The sequence below is a fragment of the Olea europaea genome, unplaced genomic scaffold (assembly GCF_002742605.1).
Source record: "Olea europaea var. sylvestris unplaced genomic scaffold, O_europaea_v1 scaffold1196, whole genome shotgun sequence".
In the NCBI taxonomy this organism is placed as follows: domain Eukaryota; kingdom Viridiplantae; phylum Streptophyta; class Magnoliopsida; order Lamiales; family Oleaceae; genus Olea; species Olea europaea.
The window spans coordinates 1092-17997 of NW_019229376.1; the positions used below are offsets into that span (position 1 = coordinate 1092).

Sequence of the window (16906 nt, forward strand, 5' to 3'; positions counted from 1 at the left end):
CAGATAGAAACCGTCATTTTGGACTTGAGTTGCATATTTCTTAAAGGTTTGGTACTCACGTTGGTACAAATCAAATGTTTGGGCAAAGTCTGCTAATAAATGAAAGGTTTGGTACTTTGGCTGCAATTTTTCCTAAATATTTTGTTAATTCAAGATGAGGATGTCACATTTTGAAAAATTTGAGGGCTCAGTATGAGAAAGTAATAAGGTTTCAGAAGTCTAACAAAACAAACGCTACCCATATAAAGGAATATCGCACACGTCTTTTTGTCATAAAAAATTTCATTCGATCACGCGTACTATACTGTTCTCTGATCATCAAATTTACTCCTAATAGGGAAAAAAATTAAGCTTTTCTTTCTCCGATCCTTGAATTTTCTCTCAGATTTCAGGTTTTTAGTCATAGAAAGGGGAATATAATAGAGAAACTGGAATGGGTCAAGCTTTTCGCAGGCTCTTTGACACTTTCTTCGGCAATTCTGAGATGCGGGTACGCTAAATTTTTTGATTTCCAAACACTTTTAATTTTTAATTTTTATATATGTTGCGTATTTGTGACATTTTTCTAAATTAAGTTTACGAGCTCAGGTTTGCAGCTCCTAGCCTGGCTTGACAAATAAGTGCTGCTTCGCGTTATGATTGTCCAGATTAAACTAGTTATATTAAATATTAGATTGGGAAATTATTGTATCTAATTGTGGGTAGTTTACGTCTGATTATAGTTTTCCACTTTGTTTGCAATGCTTTTTGGTAGTGCTATTTGACTGGGGAATTCTAGAGCCGCCTTCAGGCTGCTAATTTTTGCGTTTAATTGCACGTGAGATAGTTTTTATTTATGAATGAAATAGTACAAAGAATCCTACTTATATACAGACTGAAATGAGTTCAACACTGTCCATGTTTGATGCTGAAGAAGGAAATGTATACTAATGGGATTATGGGACTGTAAAAATTATTCAAGTGTCCATGTGGGCTAAAGATACACTAATATAGGTCAACATACTAAAACTCAAAATGGTGCAACGGAGTACAGTTGGAGTTTGGGAACTAAAGGGTGGTCCCGGCCTTGTGTATAAGAACCTAACGAAACAAGACTCGTAATTAGAGAAGGGCTATACTAGAGCACAAGAAGATGATTCATTTCTGGCCAATGATACCCAGTGTGAGAGGGAGATGTAGTAGCCTAGCCTATGATTAGAGAACCACTAAATCAAAGACTACTAGCACTAGCTTGTTCACTAGGTCCCGAGTTTCTTCCATTGCTCCGGCTAAGGAGAGGCCAGAGTTGCTTTTTTCAAAGCCAAGTCCAAGGAAAAGTAAATGCCCTTCTTAGTCGGCCATTGCAAAATCTAAGCTGATTATCTAGCTAAAACCAGAAGCCAAGTCCAAAGAAAAATACACCACCCTTCTAAATCAGCCACTACGAGAGCTAAGCTGACTACCAAGTTAAATCCAACTGCTACGGTTACACTATCTCCCAAGAATGCAACACCCGTGACTAAGAAGCTTCTAGCTGGAAGGTGGTGGCTTCCCCACAGAAGACAACACTTCCACTAAGCAGCCTCCAGCACGAAGGTGGAGGCAGGTTCGAAGAAGGCAACTCCAACGATAAGAAAGTTAAGTCCCAGAGCCTGAGCCAGAGTCTCTATAATCATCAAAATAATGCAAAGACAAGCACACACATGTATGCATCCCCATGCGCACACACTGGGAAGATTAGCTTACTGTCTACAGCAGTGCCGGACAAGAAAATATATTCTTCTAATGGAGTAACTCCTCTGAATGACGAACAAGATACGCTAATATATTATCAATCATAACGGAAAAAGATTACTATTTTTACAGTCAGTGAAAGGTTTCACACAGAGAAATATAGACTGCTAATGCATAGAAATATATACTTCTTCATCAACATCACTGTTATCATTAATAAAATATTTTTTTCTGATAATTTCATATTATTTATGAAGACATTGAATCATTATGCTTGTAAGTGCCGTGACCCTCTAAATTGTTATCATGTGCTGTTGGCGTCATGGTTGTGATTCTTGTTTGAAATGGTGTAGGTTGTGATGCTTGGGCTGGATGCTGCTGGAAAAACAACTATACTTTATAAGCTTCACATTGGAGAGGTTTTATCTACAGTTCCTACCATCGGTTGGCCATTCTCCATCGAGATCATATTTCATTGAAACCTGAAGAAATAATTATACTTAGTGACAGAGAAGAACCCTTTTCTTTTTAGATTGTCATAGTAGTTCTTTGCTCACTTGCAATTAATTATGAGTTTGCATAACAAATGCTGTTATCGTACTATTGTGCAACTACTTACTTTCTTACTGTATCCTTATTTGTTAGTCCTCTATCTTGAAATGTCTGAATATATTTTAAGATTGGAATTGGATAATGGAATTAAGGTATGATAGTTAAATGGTTTCTTAGATAGAATGCCCCTAATGATAGAGGGCAATGTTATGCAGCCAACTGTTAACAGTGTGGTATAATACCTTGCATGGGTGGATTAGTTGTACATGCTTTGTAATGAGTGAAGCGAAGTGTTCGATTGATATAGGAATTTGAATGTCTTCATATCTCGGGCTCAATAACTAGTTCACAACGTAGGATCCCTATTTTAATTTTTGGGATAATTGCAGCAAAAGCCCAAAACCTTTAAAACACTAGCAGACTTTCCATATACCTTTGATTTATTGTAGCCGTCATCCCAACTTTTTCAACCATTGTCGGTGAGGCTCTTTTGGACGTTTTCATCCAAAATACCATCAGTTGACTCAAAAAATTGATTTTGACAGCATTTTAATCAATTTTAAAGGGCAAAATGGTAACTATCTATTAATCACATTAAATAATTAAATAATACACAAAAAAGAAAAGAAAATAAAAGAATGAAACCCCTAACCTCCCCAAACCCAAACTCCCTTCTTCTTCTTCTTTCTCCTGTAGTTCTCCCGTTTTCTTCTTAGGCAATGATTTTTTAAACAAAAATGATATATAAATAAAAATTTCAAGCACTTCATAACCAAATCAAGCAAATTTTTTATTCGCCTCCAAATTCTATTAGTTCAAAATCAGCGTTATTTCCTAGGAAAAAGTTAAATGAAATTTCCGTCCTTTACCATGCCTTGCCCAATTTCAACCATTTACTTCAACTCTGCATCAACTCCAGATCGTTGAACACAGTAAAACACACCCATCAGCAAATCATAGTACAAAGGCTACACCAAAATCCATTTGTTACCACCAAATTAATTTTGTTTTACACATATTGCAATGACATAGAAGCATCCCTCATGTGAAAGATTGCCTCAACCAAATGTTTTAGCATAGACCTCACTAATTTTATTTTATTTTTGCGTTGACCTCACTAAATTTGATTGTATTTCTAGCATCCACGCTTCTTGTCAACATATGTTGGCACTAAGATTTGGACAGGAAATTCATGCATATGGCACTTTGAGCTAGCAGTTGGCTTTTCGGAGGTTGGCGATTTCGGTTTAGAAGGGTTCAGGTGTTGAAGCATGTTGCCATTTTTTTGGGATAGTTGCAGTGGCTATTGGCGGTTTAACTTGGTGGCGGCAACAACGATTGCGGTGAGGCATCGTTTGTGTGGTTGAACCATACTTGTGTCGACGATTGAAGGGATATTGGTTTGGGGTGGTTAGGGGTTTCGTGGGGACAGGGTGTGGGTGACTTTTCTTTTATTTCTTTTCTTTTTTGTTTATTATTTAATTAGTTAATGTGATAGTTACCGTTTTGCCATTTCAAAGTTGGTTAAAATGTGGTAGAAATCATTTTTTAGTCAATTGACGGTATTTTGGATGAAAACTGTCCAAAAGGGCATCATCTGTGATGTTTGAAAATGTTAGGGTGACGGTTGCAACAAATTAAAGGTTTGAAGAAAGTCCGCTAGTGTTTTAAAGGTTTGAGGTTTTTGTTGTAATTATCCCTCAATTTATTAGGAAATAAATTTTTTTGTCGTTTTAATGCTAATAATTTGACATCATGTTGCAACTATTGGGTATGATTGTCTTTAGACTTCATATGATGATAGATTTCATTTAAATTTAGGTTCTTTATAAAGGTTAGTTTTTTCTTTCCTTTTGTTAGGGTCACATTCTAGTGTTTTACAGTAATAAATAGTCTCTTTTCTAAACGTTTTATAATATTGAATATCTTCTAATTTATCGTGGTACTGGAGCAAGTTTCATTCAGTCTTGGTTACATTAGAGTCTCTTCCGTTCTCCGATGAGCGGCCTGTTGCCACTAGTCTGATTAACTTTCATTTTTATTCAGAGTCCTCTTGTTTGTTCATAGGTTTATTTTTTACACAGTTTAGCGGTCATTGAAATTGCAGATCTGGACTCTTCGAATAGTTACCTTTCTTCCATTTTTCTAGTTTTGTTGGAGGTTTGCTTTTGAGTTTGAGACCAAGAGGGGTTTGTTACGCTGTTTAAGCTTTTGTTCTTGTGGATCTGATTTTTGTTTCTACTAGTGAGCAGATGGCTTTTTCTGTTGGTGGCTCAGTCCAGTCTGGTGGTAGTGGTGGCGGCACGAGCCTTTTTCCTTTAGTTATTGTATTGGTTGATGTCCTCGTTGCTTATTTTTTATTTCTGGTTTATGTCTTGATGCCACCACTTACCTATTTCCTTAAGCTGTTATGATGGTTGATGATCCTGTTTCTGATTTTTTATTTTTGGTTTATGTCTTGATGCACCCTAGAGTTTGGCTGGGTTGGCAATTTGGTTTCTTGTTCGCCTTTGCCATATTTCTTTGTCTGCCTTCCTCTATTTGCTTCCCTGTTTCTTGCTAGCCCACATCTTGAATCTGGCTACACACATCGTGAAAGTTAAATCTTTTCCTTAAGCTGTTATGATGGTTGATGATCCTGTTTCTGATTTTTTATTTTTGGTTTATGTCTTGATGCACCCTAGAGTTTGGCTGGGTTGGCAATTTGGTTTCTTGTTCGCCTTTGCCATATTTCTTTGTCTGCCTTCCTCTATTTGCTTCCCTGTTTCTTGCTAGCCCACATCTTGAATCTGGCTACACACATCGTGAAAGTTAAATCATGGCTTTTCTCCCTTAGAGTCTGGTGTGTGCGCTGTTGATGATGGTTGTTGCGCATCCGTCTTATCTCTATTAGATGTGGTGTAGATCACTTGTTCTGGCAACAATAAAGCATCATAGTTTGATTTCACATGTTCAAGAGTTGATTTTGATAGGCAATCTTGCTGGTCATCGTTTCGTTTCATCAATTTGTTTGTTTGGACGGTGTGGCAGCTTATATAAACCTTGGTAGAAATTCAGTCAATATGGATGGATTGGGAGCAGTAATACAGGTCCCATGGAAATAACAATTTGGATGGCATTCTCAACTTATGAAATTTGATGGGCCCAATTGAGGGAAAGAGATTTGGGACCCCAAAGATTGTCTGGCTCGATATAAAGGTTTACTTTGAACTATATTGGACCTGAACTATGGAGATTATCTTTTTGGGATTTTGTTCTCTATGGTTAAAGTAGATTTGGTGGATTGGTGTGATTGTGAGTCTCCTACCCATCTGTATGTCACTGCCATATGAGCTGCTATTTGGCCTGGTCGCTTCCCTTGGTGCTGAAGTTGTATGTTCTCTTGGGTAATTAATCACGTGGTCTGTTATTTGAATAATCTCTGCATGAAGTTATTTGCTTGGGCCTTGCAATTGATGACTTGCTGAGCTTTTTATGATTTTTGGGCTTAATATCGTGATTTCCTCCTTTGGGGCCTGTGGAATTGTCATTCTCTTGGACTTTTTGGTTAATGTTGTCGGATGTTTTGGCAATTTCTTGAAGTTCTACTCTCTTTCTTCCAAGCTTCCTGCTTTTGGTTTTCCTTTGTTTGCATTTGTTTTTGAGTATGTCATGCATTTTCTTTCTCCTTTAGTGCATTTCCTTCAAGTATGTTATAAACAAAAATCAAGTCTTGAACCGGTTTGTTTGTTTGAGCATTTGAGATCTTTCTAGTTAGTTTTGAAAGTTGGGGGTAAGTTATGTCCAACAGTTTGAAATTTGTTAGATTTTGGTTCCAATTGTTATGGAACTTATTTGGTATGGAATTTGTTTGTTTCCAAATTTGGAATTTGTGGTTCAGTTAATCTGGAATAAGGAATTTGGTATTTTTGGTCCAGTCAATCTGGAATATGAAATTTGGAATATGCATCTGGTTTATCTGGAAATAGGACTTTTATTCGCTTGGTTTGTTTATTTGGATATGTTTTGTTGTTGTTTTGGCTTCCACAATGAAGTTGAAGACTTGTGAGCAGAGAATATGTATTTGTTTTTGGTAGTCCTCGTCTTGTTAAGCTGGTTTGATAATTCAGAGTTAAGCCCATGGACTGGTAACGTGTCTCAATCCTGCGTGGAGGGAGAGTACCGTGGGACTCTCGTCCAGATGTATAAGGGAAGTGTAATTCGAACAAGAGAGACCAAACCTTACATTGTTCAGTGAGTTAGCAGATCGGGTGAAGCATACATGGAGTCGTTTCATTTTCTTCTTGGCAAAACTCTTTTATGCTTAGATCATGAGTTTGAGATGAGGTGTTTGTTATAATTGTAATCTAGGTTCTTTATGAAGGGTAGTTTAGTCTTCGCTTTGTTAGGGTTACATTCTAGGCTTTACAGTTTATAAAATATTTTCCTATGTAAACGTTTCATAGTCTTGAATAATTCAATTTCTTCTAGTTTAACAAAGGGTTCTAATGATCTGTTGCATATCTTTGAGTCAACATGTGGTTAAAATCATAAAGTTTGCTGTGTACTATAGATTTATGTTGCTGTTAATTATGCATAGTTACAATAGTTTTATGCATGCAGTAAACTTCAATATACCTCCCTTTCTGCAAATGGCACAATCCTCTGAATGCTTCTGAAACTAGTCTTGGTATTGGACTTGTGTAATAGTTACACCGTTTGAATGCAGTAAAAGTCATATTATAATAATCCCAAAGCATATGATGTCTGAATGTCAGAGGTCGAAATCTCTAGATGTTATTGTAATTTCTTCCTGTGCATTTGCAGCTGTTACAGACGTAGGAACGCATTGATACATGGGAAGCATTTTGAACAGACATTTAGTACACCCTTGACAGTACTTAACAATTTATGATAATGATATATTCTTGCCTGGAGATACATTTATCCAGAAAATGGTTGTTAAACCAGAATTGTAAAACCAGAGAATTCCATTGATACATCACTTGTACAGTTGTACCTGATGTGTGTTCAGCTTGATTCTATCTTTGAGTTTCTTGTATTGCTTGCACATGAGATCTTGCATAGTGTTGTAAATCTTGGAATAATTGATTAAGGATATCCCAGTTTATTCCTGATTGCCTACGAAAATTTGTATTGTCATTTTTGACCTCTCATGAGAATTAACTTGAGAATCACTGAAAGCCCTGATGGTATTTCTTAGGAGTTTAGGAGCTGAGCATAGAGTTTAATGGGGCATGCTCTCAGTGGATCCAGTAAGTCTGGTCTTTAGCTGCTAGTTAGATCTTAATGTGTTCATAGATGGGTTTTACATATTGGTGTTCCTTAATGACATGCCATCGGAGTTTAATATATATCAATGTGTATGCATGGGTGTATCTAAATCTTTAAGACCGCTAGAAAATAATCATATTTATTGCTTCCGTGCAGGTTTCAATGTGGAGAAGGTTCAGTATAAAAATGTGATTTTCACAGTATGGGATGTGGGAGGACAAGAAAAATTAAGGCCCTTATGGAGGCATTACTTTAATAATACTGATGGGCTGGTAAGATATTATTTATATGTTTTATAATTCTTAAACCTGAAATTGCATGTCCTGGCCTTATTTTATGCGAGTTTCACAATAACGCTTTGGCTTCAGTAATTTCACAATTTTTCCATTGCTTCTGATTATGTATAGTTGTCAACTCACCTTACATATCCCTTCTTTCCCACTTACCTCTAAGCATGACCACTGAAATTGCCACCTATCTACCAGAAAATCACCTCTGCAGCTTACATGACTATCTCCTTAATTTGCCACCAATTAATCTGTGAAACTTGCTTCTGCTGCCAATCCAATTAATTCATGCTTTAAAGAAAACAAAGAAACCCCATAATTGTCATAACCTCCAGAATGTTCTTAATAGAACACAATGATGTCACCATTTGTTATGCAAACTACTGTTATGGCCGCCACAAACCCATGAAAAAACAGTGTAACCACAACAAAACCCCATCAAGATACTCTCTGCTGCACCCCTCAAGTAAAGCATTACAACTATTGACATCCTGACCCCAAAGCATAGTTTTCACCATTAACAGAGCTTCCACAGAACAACCATCGCCAACGTATCAACCCGCCACTCAAAGCAGCCATTTTACCCTTATTCACTGATCTTTATTGCTTCATCAACACCACTATCCATGTTCTTACCTTCGAGGGGTGACAATACCTCCACAAATCTAGCCCCCGTTTGGCCCCCATTCTCTTTCATTTTTTTTTCCTCTCTTATTTTTAACCACACAATCCTTCATAAAATAATATTACACGTAAATTGAAAACTTTTCATTCTTTTTCAATATCACATTCTTCAAAAAAACACTATTCCAAACATTAAAATTTGGAAAAAAAAGGGGGCCTAATGGGTGATGCTGTGTCTGAAGCAACTATCATTATGATGTACTCAACTAATCAGCACATGGTGAGAGAAAAACATGAACGTTGGTACGAGGGAACATCTTTGTTGGAAGAGAGAGAAGGGGAGGAGAGGTTGCTCAGATGGTTTGCGAGAAATGAACAATTTCTTCTAATTTTAGAATAGTGAACACTTTTTGGGATGGTAATGAAGACTTCTAATATGCAATGCGGTTTTGGCTTGTTTATGGTTGTTTGATTCAGTATACTATCTATAATTTGTGGATCAAAGTGAACCTAGTTCCCCATAATGCTTTTTAACTCATTGTCTATGTGGCTCTTTCTTATACAGATCTATGTTGTGGATTCTTTGGATCGCGAGAGAATTGGAAAGGCGAAGGCAGAGTTTCAGGTGGTTTTTATGAATGTTTGATAATTTAGACTCGAGTTGTCCGGTTGTGACATAGTTTTCATTTTATTCTTTACTCAGGCAATCATCAAAGATCCTTTCATGCTCAATGCTGTTATATTGGTGTTTGCAAACAAGCAAGACATGGTAAGTGGCTTGATACCTACTATTAGTTTACCAATCAATAAAGTCAAAGTAAGTATATCTGGATCAAGTATATTGAGGATTGATGCTTTTCATTTACCTGGTTACAGTGATATAATGTCTACCCGCATCACTGGCACTGCTGTTTGAATATCATTACGCATTAAGCATTTATGTCTTTGGATTGTTGTTATAGTCCGTTATCGAATGATAGATTTGTGTTACATTCAGAAAGGAGCAATGACCCCAATGGAAGTTTGTGAAGGCCTGGGTCTCTACGATCTTAAAAACAGAAAATGGCACATACAAGGGGCTTGTGCTCTCAAAGGAGATGGCTTATACGAGGGCTTGGACTGGTTATCAAGCACTTTGAAAGAGCACAAGGCTGCTGGATTTTCTTCAGTGGGCACTTCAGCATTCTAACGGGGTTTCACTCACCAAACTCTCAAGAAATCAGCAGGCACGTAGTTTCATTGATTTGTGACTGATAAAAGAACCAAGGTGTTTGTAAATTAAAAAGCCCTCAACTCTGAATGATATTTCCCCTCTATGGGTTGTGATTCTGAAGCTTATGAATTATATTTGTACTCACTAAAATTCTTGATTGGCACTTTGATAACTTGGTTGAATCATGAACAATAGCCCGACTGCGGTGATATTTTTACACTTGGGGGATTCATGTTTAGAAATCCCCACTGCTACTTTGAAAATAGAAAGTGCTTGAGTTATATCACTAGCATTTCCCTGCTTTCTTCACCCTACCATGTGTGCTTATTTGGTGGTCATTTATCTTCAACAAATAAAATGAAATGTTTCTCCATTGAAGCTCCAAGAGCTATGCATTAGTCTTCTATGATGTTTGAACACTAAGTTGGGACAATATTATCGGTGGCTAATGAGTATTGACCAAAACAAATCAGCTATCAACAGGCATGGGTATGACGTGCATTTTGAAAGAATCCGTGTTAGAGTCTATTTAATGTGGATTTTTTGAGAATAGATTTTGTGAAAAATGAATTTTTTGGGTAATGTGGTTAAAAAGTAGGAAAAAGTTACGGATTTATGTGCAAAATTATTTTATTTGAAGAATATATGGTTGAAAATGAGTATAAGAAAAAATGGTTCAATAAAATCTCTACCAGATAGACTTTAATATTCACACGGAATTGGTGTTGCTATTTATATTCTATACAGGTACAGATGCTTCAATTTTTTTTTTGTACATTTGTACATTGTACTCATGCTACAATAATCATGAACTCATTTGAACTCTAAGTGTAAGTGCACAGATATAAGGAAGAACTGTTAGCATACAATTGAAGCATAGCAAGGCTTCAAGGAGGAGTTGAGCACACAAGGAAAGCTTTCATAATGCTAGTTGATAAGAACATATTATACATTTATTTGGAGCTTTTTCACTTGCGTATTTATGATTTATTGAGCAAATATTTTCCTAATTTGCGTGCAAATACACTTATTATAGGAAAAACCCCGACTTGAGTGCACTTGGATGCAATTGAAATGAAAAAGACGTTTTTAAAGCTAAATTGGAGATGATTCGAAGTAATTGGTAATCAGTCTGATTGCAATCAATGATCAATCAGAAGACTTATGAGGGCAATAGGAGGTGATTCATTGTAACTCCTATTCTGGCTTTTCACTTCATGCTATGTGATCACAATTCCTATTTTGGCCGGGAAAACCTACTTTCCTTATTTTAATCATTCACTTCATGGAAACCAATTGGGACACAGATTTTGACATAATTATGTCTAATAAATATGTTCTTTCATCTACAATACAAGGGAAGGAAGCTAGGAGGCTCATATACACGTATTCCATATAATCAAGAAAGCCATTGGAGAGAAAATTTAGAAATTTATTCAAGCTTTATAGAGGACTTTTCTAAAAGGCAAATATCCACATCCTTATTGCTTGGGACTGAAGAAGAAGAAAATCACGAACCACTAAATGAATTCAAGATTCAGCACATTTCATTACAATACAAGGAGACGAAGCTAGGAGGCTCATATACATGTATTCCATATAATCAAGAAAGCCATTGGAGTGAAATTTAGAAATTTATCCAAGAATTATAGACATCTTTTCTAAAAAGCAAATGTCTACATCCCAATTATTGCTCGGGATTGAAGAAGAAGAAGAAGAAGAAAATCACAAACCATTCGAATGAATTCAAGATTCAACACTCTTTTCGTCTCTCTTCCAAATTCTTTACTTTTGAGAGACGTATTTATTTAATCGACGTTATTGTATAATTATGATTATTGACTAGTTGTATAGATCTTTAGATAACGTCAAATCCTACTTTATGAAGTTTTGATATTGGTTATATGATTTCAACATTAGCCTACTATTTAATTTGAATGTTTGTTATAAACTTACTGTTTTTAATTAATTGACCACCAAAATGATTTCATGTGTGATTCCTATTGAAGTTGGGATAAGAAATAGGAAAGATATCGTGTCATATCATTTGTTGTAGGGTACTATAGACATCTATGCTTTGCATAATCCGAACGATGATCTTATGACTTAATACATCATTACATGTTAGCATTTGCAATAATAATATTATGAGGTCATATGTGAGAATATATCTAATTTTACTCATAAGATACTATAAGATAAATTAAGAACGTTGATCTTCATATGAAATAATTGTTGTCTAATTGTAAAACTGATGTTAAGCTGAATGAATGTAGGGATTACGGGGTCCTAGTGATTATTCAATTAATGAAGATTCATAAACTCTTCCTACCACTTAGTTATGTTAGAGTTAGATTAGAATGATTATGGATTTAGATAATTAATATCATCACTATCTCACCTAATTAATTATGTGTTTACATTCGATTATATTGTGGTTAATTTAAGCTAGGCTAGAATTTATTCCTCGTGGGATTGATACTTGAAATCAAGTCCACTTTATTACTTATCACAATCCATACACTTGTGGAATAATAAAATAAAAATAAAAATAAAAATGATAAGGTTTTTGCACTTTTATCATGGAATTTAGTTATTTAGTTAGTTTCTGGTTTATTACCTCTTTAATTAAATCTTTCTTTTTTCTTTTTAGCTACATTACATACTTTTCTTGGTTTCATTGATGGGGAACGGAGAGAAGCAATGAAGTAGCAACATACATTGCAATGATTGATTGCCGTCTTTTCGATATGCGACAACATGCTGATGAAGACATGAGAGATGTCTTTGCTATGGCAGGATATAATCCACCTGTCGATGATGAGGAAGACATACATGTGAGACTTCTTTACCCTACAACAAATTGAAATGACTAGACATGATGCATTTGCAAACTTTGATAAGGATGATTTGCCATTGAATTTAGTATGACAATCCAATGTGTCGATCTGTCCTGGGCATGATTTAAAAACTATGATGATGAAGACTTGAAATTGTATGAGGATTTGGATTGTGGGTGCTCATTCAACCCAAGAAGATATCAACTAATGAAAAAGAGCATGAAAATTTAATCACAAAGAAACCAAGTGAAAACACCGTCACTCTAGGGCCAGACGAACGATAGGCAGGTGACCTTGGTTTTGTATAGGAAGCTCGAGCATCAATTTGGCACCGATAACTTTTTCTTCTTGTTCCATAATCGAACACAAGGACTCTTAATTCATGTATACAACCTAACAAATGACTCTTTGACTTTTAAAACTCTTTTATAACTATATTTTTGTTCTAAAGATTGCCAACAACTTCAAAGCCTAACACTTTTCTTCCTTACCCCCTTTAGATGCAGACTTAGAATTTAAGACATTAAGGACGATGTCTAGTTTAAGTTAGGAGTGGAAAACATGAGTTTTCTTTTGTTGTGTATGATTTATTGCTTTAGATTTTAGAAAAATTCAAAAAATTGAAAATTTTGAAAATTTCAAGAAATATTTTTTCTAGTGTGCTTGTGTGTGTTAGTTGGCTTGACTGGTAATGATGAATACATTGAATTATGATTTGATTTATCAATTGTGAATAGATTACATGCTTAGGTTAATTTTTGCTTTTCCATGTGAAATTTGATATATATTGAGTACATGAATTAAGTTGAGCATTATGTAGGAATGCGTTGATTTCATAATTGGATATGTTGAAATAATGAACCATAGATGTTAAACCCAAAATCAATATATTTTAAATTCTTAGACCAAATTTAGAATATTTTGGGAGGATTTTATTACTGTAGGAAGTTGTTGAGATAAATGAGGATTTCATGTGTAAAATTAAAAATCTTGTGTGGATTGTCTAAAGTCAATAGAATAAATTGGGTGAAAATCTCAAGTTATAGATTGATTTACTTGGATAGGTATTTAATTAGGGACATTGCACTAATCAAAATATAAAAAACATTTCAGTTAAAAATTTCCCTTCATTGTCTTTATGACTTAAGTTATTATACCTGTAAAAAAGGTTGTAAATAAAGGGAAAAAATGTTAAAAATATAAAAAACCAGGAAAAACCAGTTGCATTAAGTAGAAGATGCACCAAAAATACCTTGGTTATGTCTCAAACACTAATTTAAGGAATTTTGAGTTTTGATAAGGGGATATTAGCCTAGTTAAGTCTTGGAAATTGAAACAATCAAAACTAAAGGAGAATCCTTGTGTATTGACATGTTGAACTATAATTAGTGAGATTTATCTAAACTAAAGAGGTGATGATCATATAAAATTCAACTTTAGATCACACACTTGGAAAGAGCGACATGAACAAGTTTGTGGTGTGTAAATCTCACAAGTGAGGATAAGAACACATTTGATTGTTGAGGGTCGGGAATGGAACCATTAGTGAATTCATGATGCTATGCTTAATTTGTCACACATATGTTGATTTTATACTAGAAAAGGAGACTTTGATTTTTGTATTGTAATCTTGAAGCTGTAGTTAGACTTAATGTCAGGATTTCAATTTTGAAATTAAATGTTAGGTAAGCTAGCTAAATATTTTTGCATGCTTGTATGTTGTTTCAAGTTAGGTTGTGGCTTTGTTTGAGGACAAACAAATGTTCAATTTTGGGGGGTTTGTTAAGTATATTTTATACAATTATTCGGGGCCCTTAAATAATAACATTTTATAGTTCTTTGATTGCAATATTACCTAATTTGTTATGCATTGTGCTTCATAGTTAAAATTCATGATTTGATGAAGAATTAGAGAAAACAAGTTAAAAATATAGAAGAATGGTGAAATTGGAAAAATGGTGAAATGGCTCAATTTTAAAGATCCAAAGTTTAGGAACTAAAGTGTAAATATTCAAAAGTTATTTTGAACCTCGAGATAAAGATTAGACATATGCTACAGGTCAATTGGGTGAGTAAAGAGTCAAAATAGTGAAATATAGTCAAAGTATTATCACACATCAATTTCCAGCAGAAAAAAGTTATGCTTTGAATTTTTAGTCTTATAATAAGACCACTTTTGGCATAGCAAACGTTCAAAATGTAAAAATGTTATTTCAATAAGATTTGTAACACTTTGGGTCTTCTTTCTAATGTACATTGAATTGCCTCAATGGCATATTGAAAGCGAAAGTTATTACAAAATTGGTGAAGGCTATATGAAAAAACCCTAGGATAGAAGGAGCACGCCTCCTCCTCTTCTGAGACCTCCAACTCCAAAATTGTGTGAGGCACGCGCCCTAGCTATGCTTGGGCGATCGCCCAAAGGTAAAATGGGAAAAATCATTTTTCCTTTTCTTATTTAGGTATATTTTGGAATGCAATCTTTTTGCATTCTATATATTTCAAAACTTGACCAGAATGTCCCAAACCTCCTAGGACCTACAACTCTACACATTTAATCTATTTTGGACGTGAAGAACGAGGCCAATCATCAGTTCAAAGGTAGATTATTGTAAGATTGCTGTTCCTTCTTCAAAATTTAGATCAAATCCACCTTGCATAATTCTTCGTTTCGAATGATATTATTTCCTTCTTTTGTATATAATTTAATCAATAGGACATTAGGCTAGATTTCTTCATTATATTGGATGATTGATTGAACCACTTGCATATTTATTTTAATTTAAGACTATTAGTTTAGTATTTCTTGATTTTCTTGATTAGTTTTACATTCTCATCATAAGTATTTGATTACTTAGCTACCAATTAGATAATAAGTTGCTTTTGTAGTGGAGGAATACTCACAATGAGTTTAGAATGCGGCAAAACTAACATGAGCAGTTAGAATTAGGGATAATCTCTTGCACACACGCAATCACTTAGATAATCTCATCTAAAGGCGTGATTTTCATATGAATTCAAATTATGAATAGGATCGAGTCGTGTTAATCACTAGTTTTGTATCTTGGGAAAGAACATTGAATAATTTAGTGTTATCGATTGTCAAAATGCATGAAATTAACTATATAATGAAATAAGAATTGAAATAAATGGCAATAGAGGATTCAAGATTCCAATACAAGCATCTCACATCTGAAAACTTCACTTTTATTGCTTTAATAGATTAAAAGTAGTATTGAAAACCAAACAAACCACTCTCTTGATGTCACACACACTCGAATTTAGTAAAAGTTATCGAACTAAACATTAGATATTATTCCCCGTGGGAACAATAAACTTGAAACTCACTATTTCTATTATTTATACAACGATCACATATGTCATAGCACCATACATTGATCGAGCGTAAATAACTGAAAATTGATTCCATTTGTTTTATTTTTGAACTCTTTGTAAATTTTCAATAATCTCAATACTTGATGAGAGTTGGACAAAGTTATTATTTAGGTTTGTTTGCTTGTATATTTTAGTAGAGTGTTTCTTCGGAATGAACAAGAGTTTAAGCTTCGTGGGTGTGATAATGGCACTTATCCAAGATTTCTTTACTGGTTTATTTATATTTAAACAAATATCTACCTAATTTGTATGTAAATACATTAGTTGCCCGATTTGAGAGCACTTGAATACAATTGGCATTTAATAGACATTTTGAAGCAAATTAGAGATGATTCGGAGCAATTGATGATCAATCGAATTGCAATTGATCAATTAGAATACTATGAGAAAAGGCGATTCAAAAGTTTGGAGACCTAAATTCAACGTATAAAAAGTTTGAGGATAAATTGTAAACTCTCAGAACTTACATGATTAAATTATGAAGATTTAAAGATTAAGATGCAAAGAAGAAATTACTCAAATTGAACGAAGAAAGAAATTTGAGGACCAAACTGTAAGAGGGAAAAAGCTCATGTGCCGTATGACTGCATGCTATGGCATTGCGAATGCAATGCCAACTGAGAAAAAAGTTGTGACCAAATAGGCCTTTAGATGCGATCGCAACACTTTATATGGTGATATTACAACTCCTATTTCGGCCACGAAAACATACTTTCCTTATTTTAGTTAATTACTTCGTGTCCTATAAATATGTTCTTTCATCTACAAATTCAGGGGAGGAAGCTAGGAGGCTTATAAAGACATATCCCATATAATTAAAATGGTCATTATAGAGAAAATTTAGAGATTTATTAAATCTTTACAGAAGACTTTTCTATAGAACACCTATCCATGTCTTTCCATATAATTACTTGAGATTGAAGATGATAATATCAAAAACCACTGAATGTATTCAGATTCTAGACTTTTTCGTCTTACTTCAAAATTCTTTTACTTTCAGGTGATGT

General features: G+C 34.5%; 1 protein-coding gene across 2 annotated transcripts; it reads left to right on the forward strand.

The window, feature by feature from the left end:
* The first annotated feature begins 233 nt into the window (after positions 1-233).
* LOC111374028 (ADP-ribosylation factor 1-like) lies at positions 234-9949 on the forward strand. 2 transcript variants are annotated; one of them, XM_022996636.1, is made up of 6 exons: positions 234-490; positions 2067-2157; positions 7696-7811; positions 9016-9075; positions 9154-9219; positions 9327-9447. In XM_022996636.1, the coding sequence occupies exons 1-6, from the start codon at positions 434-436 to the stop codon at positions 9327-9329; spliced, it is 393 nt and encodes a 130-aa protein (XP_022852404.1). In that variant the 5' UTR covers positions 234-433; the 3' UTR covers positions 9330-9447. The 2 variants fall into 2 exon arrangements, with proteins under 2 accessions (XP_022852404.1, XP_022852403.1); XM_022996635.1 differs by lacking the exon at positions 9327-9447 and adding an exon at positions 9448-9949 and having other exon boundaries at positions 244-490.
* Positions 9950-16906: the final 6957 nt, after the last annotated feature.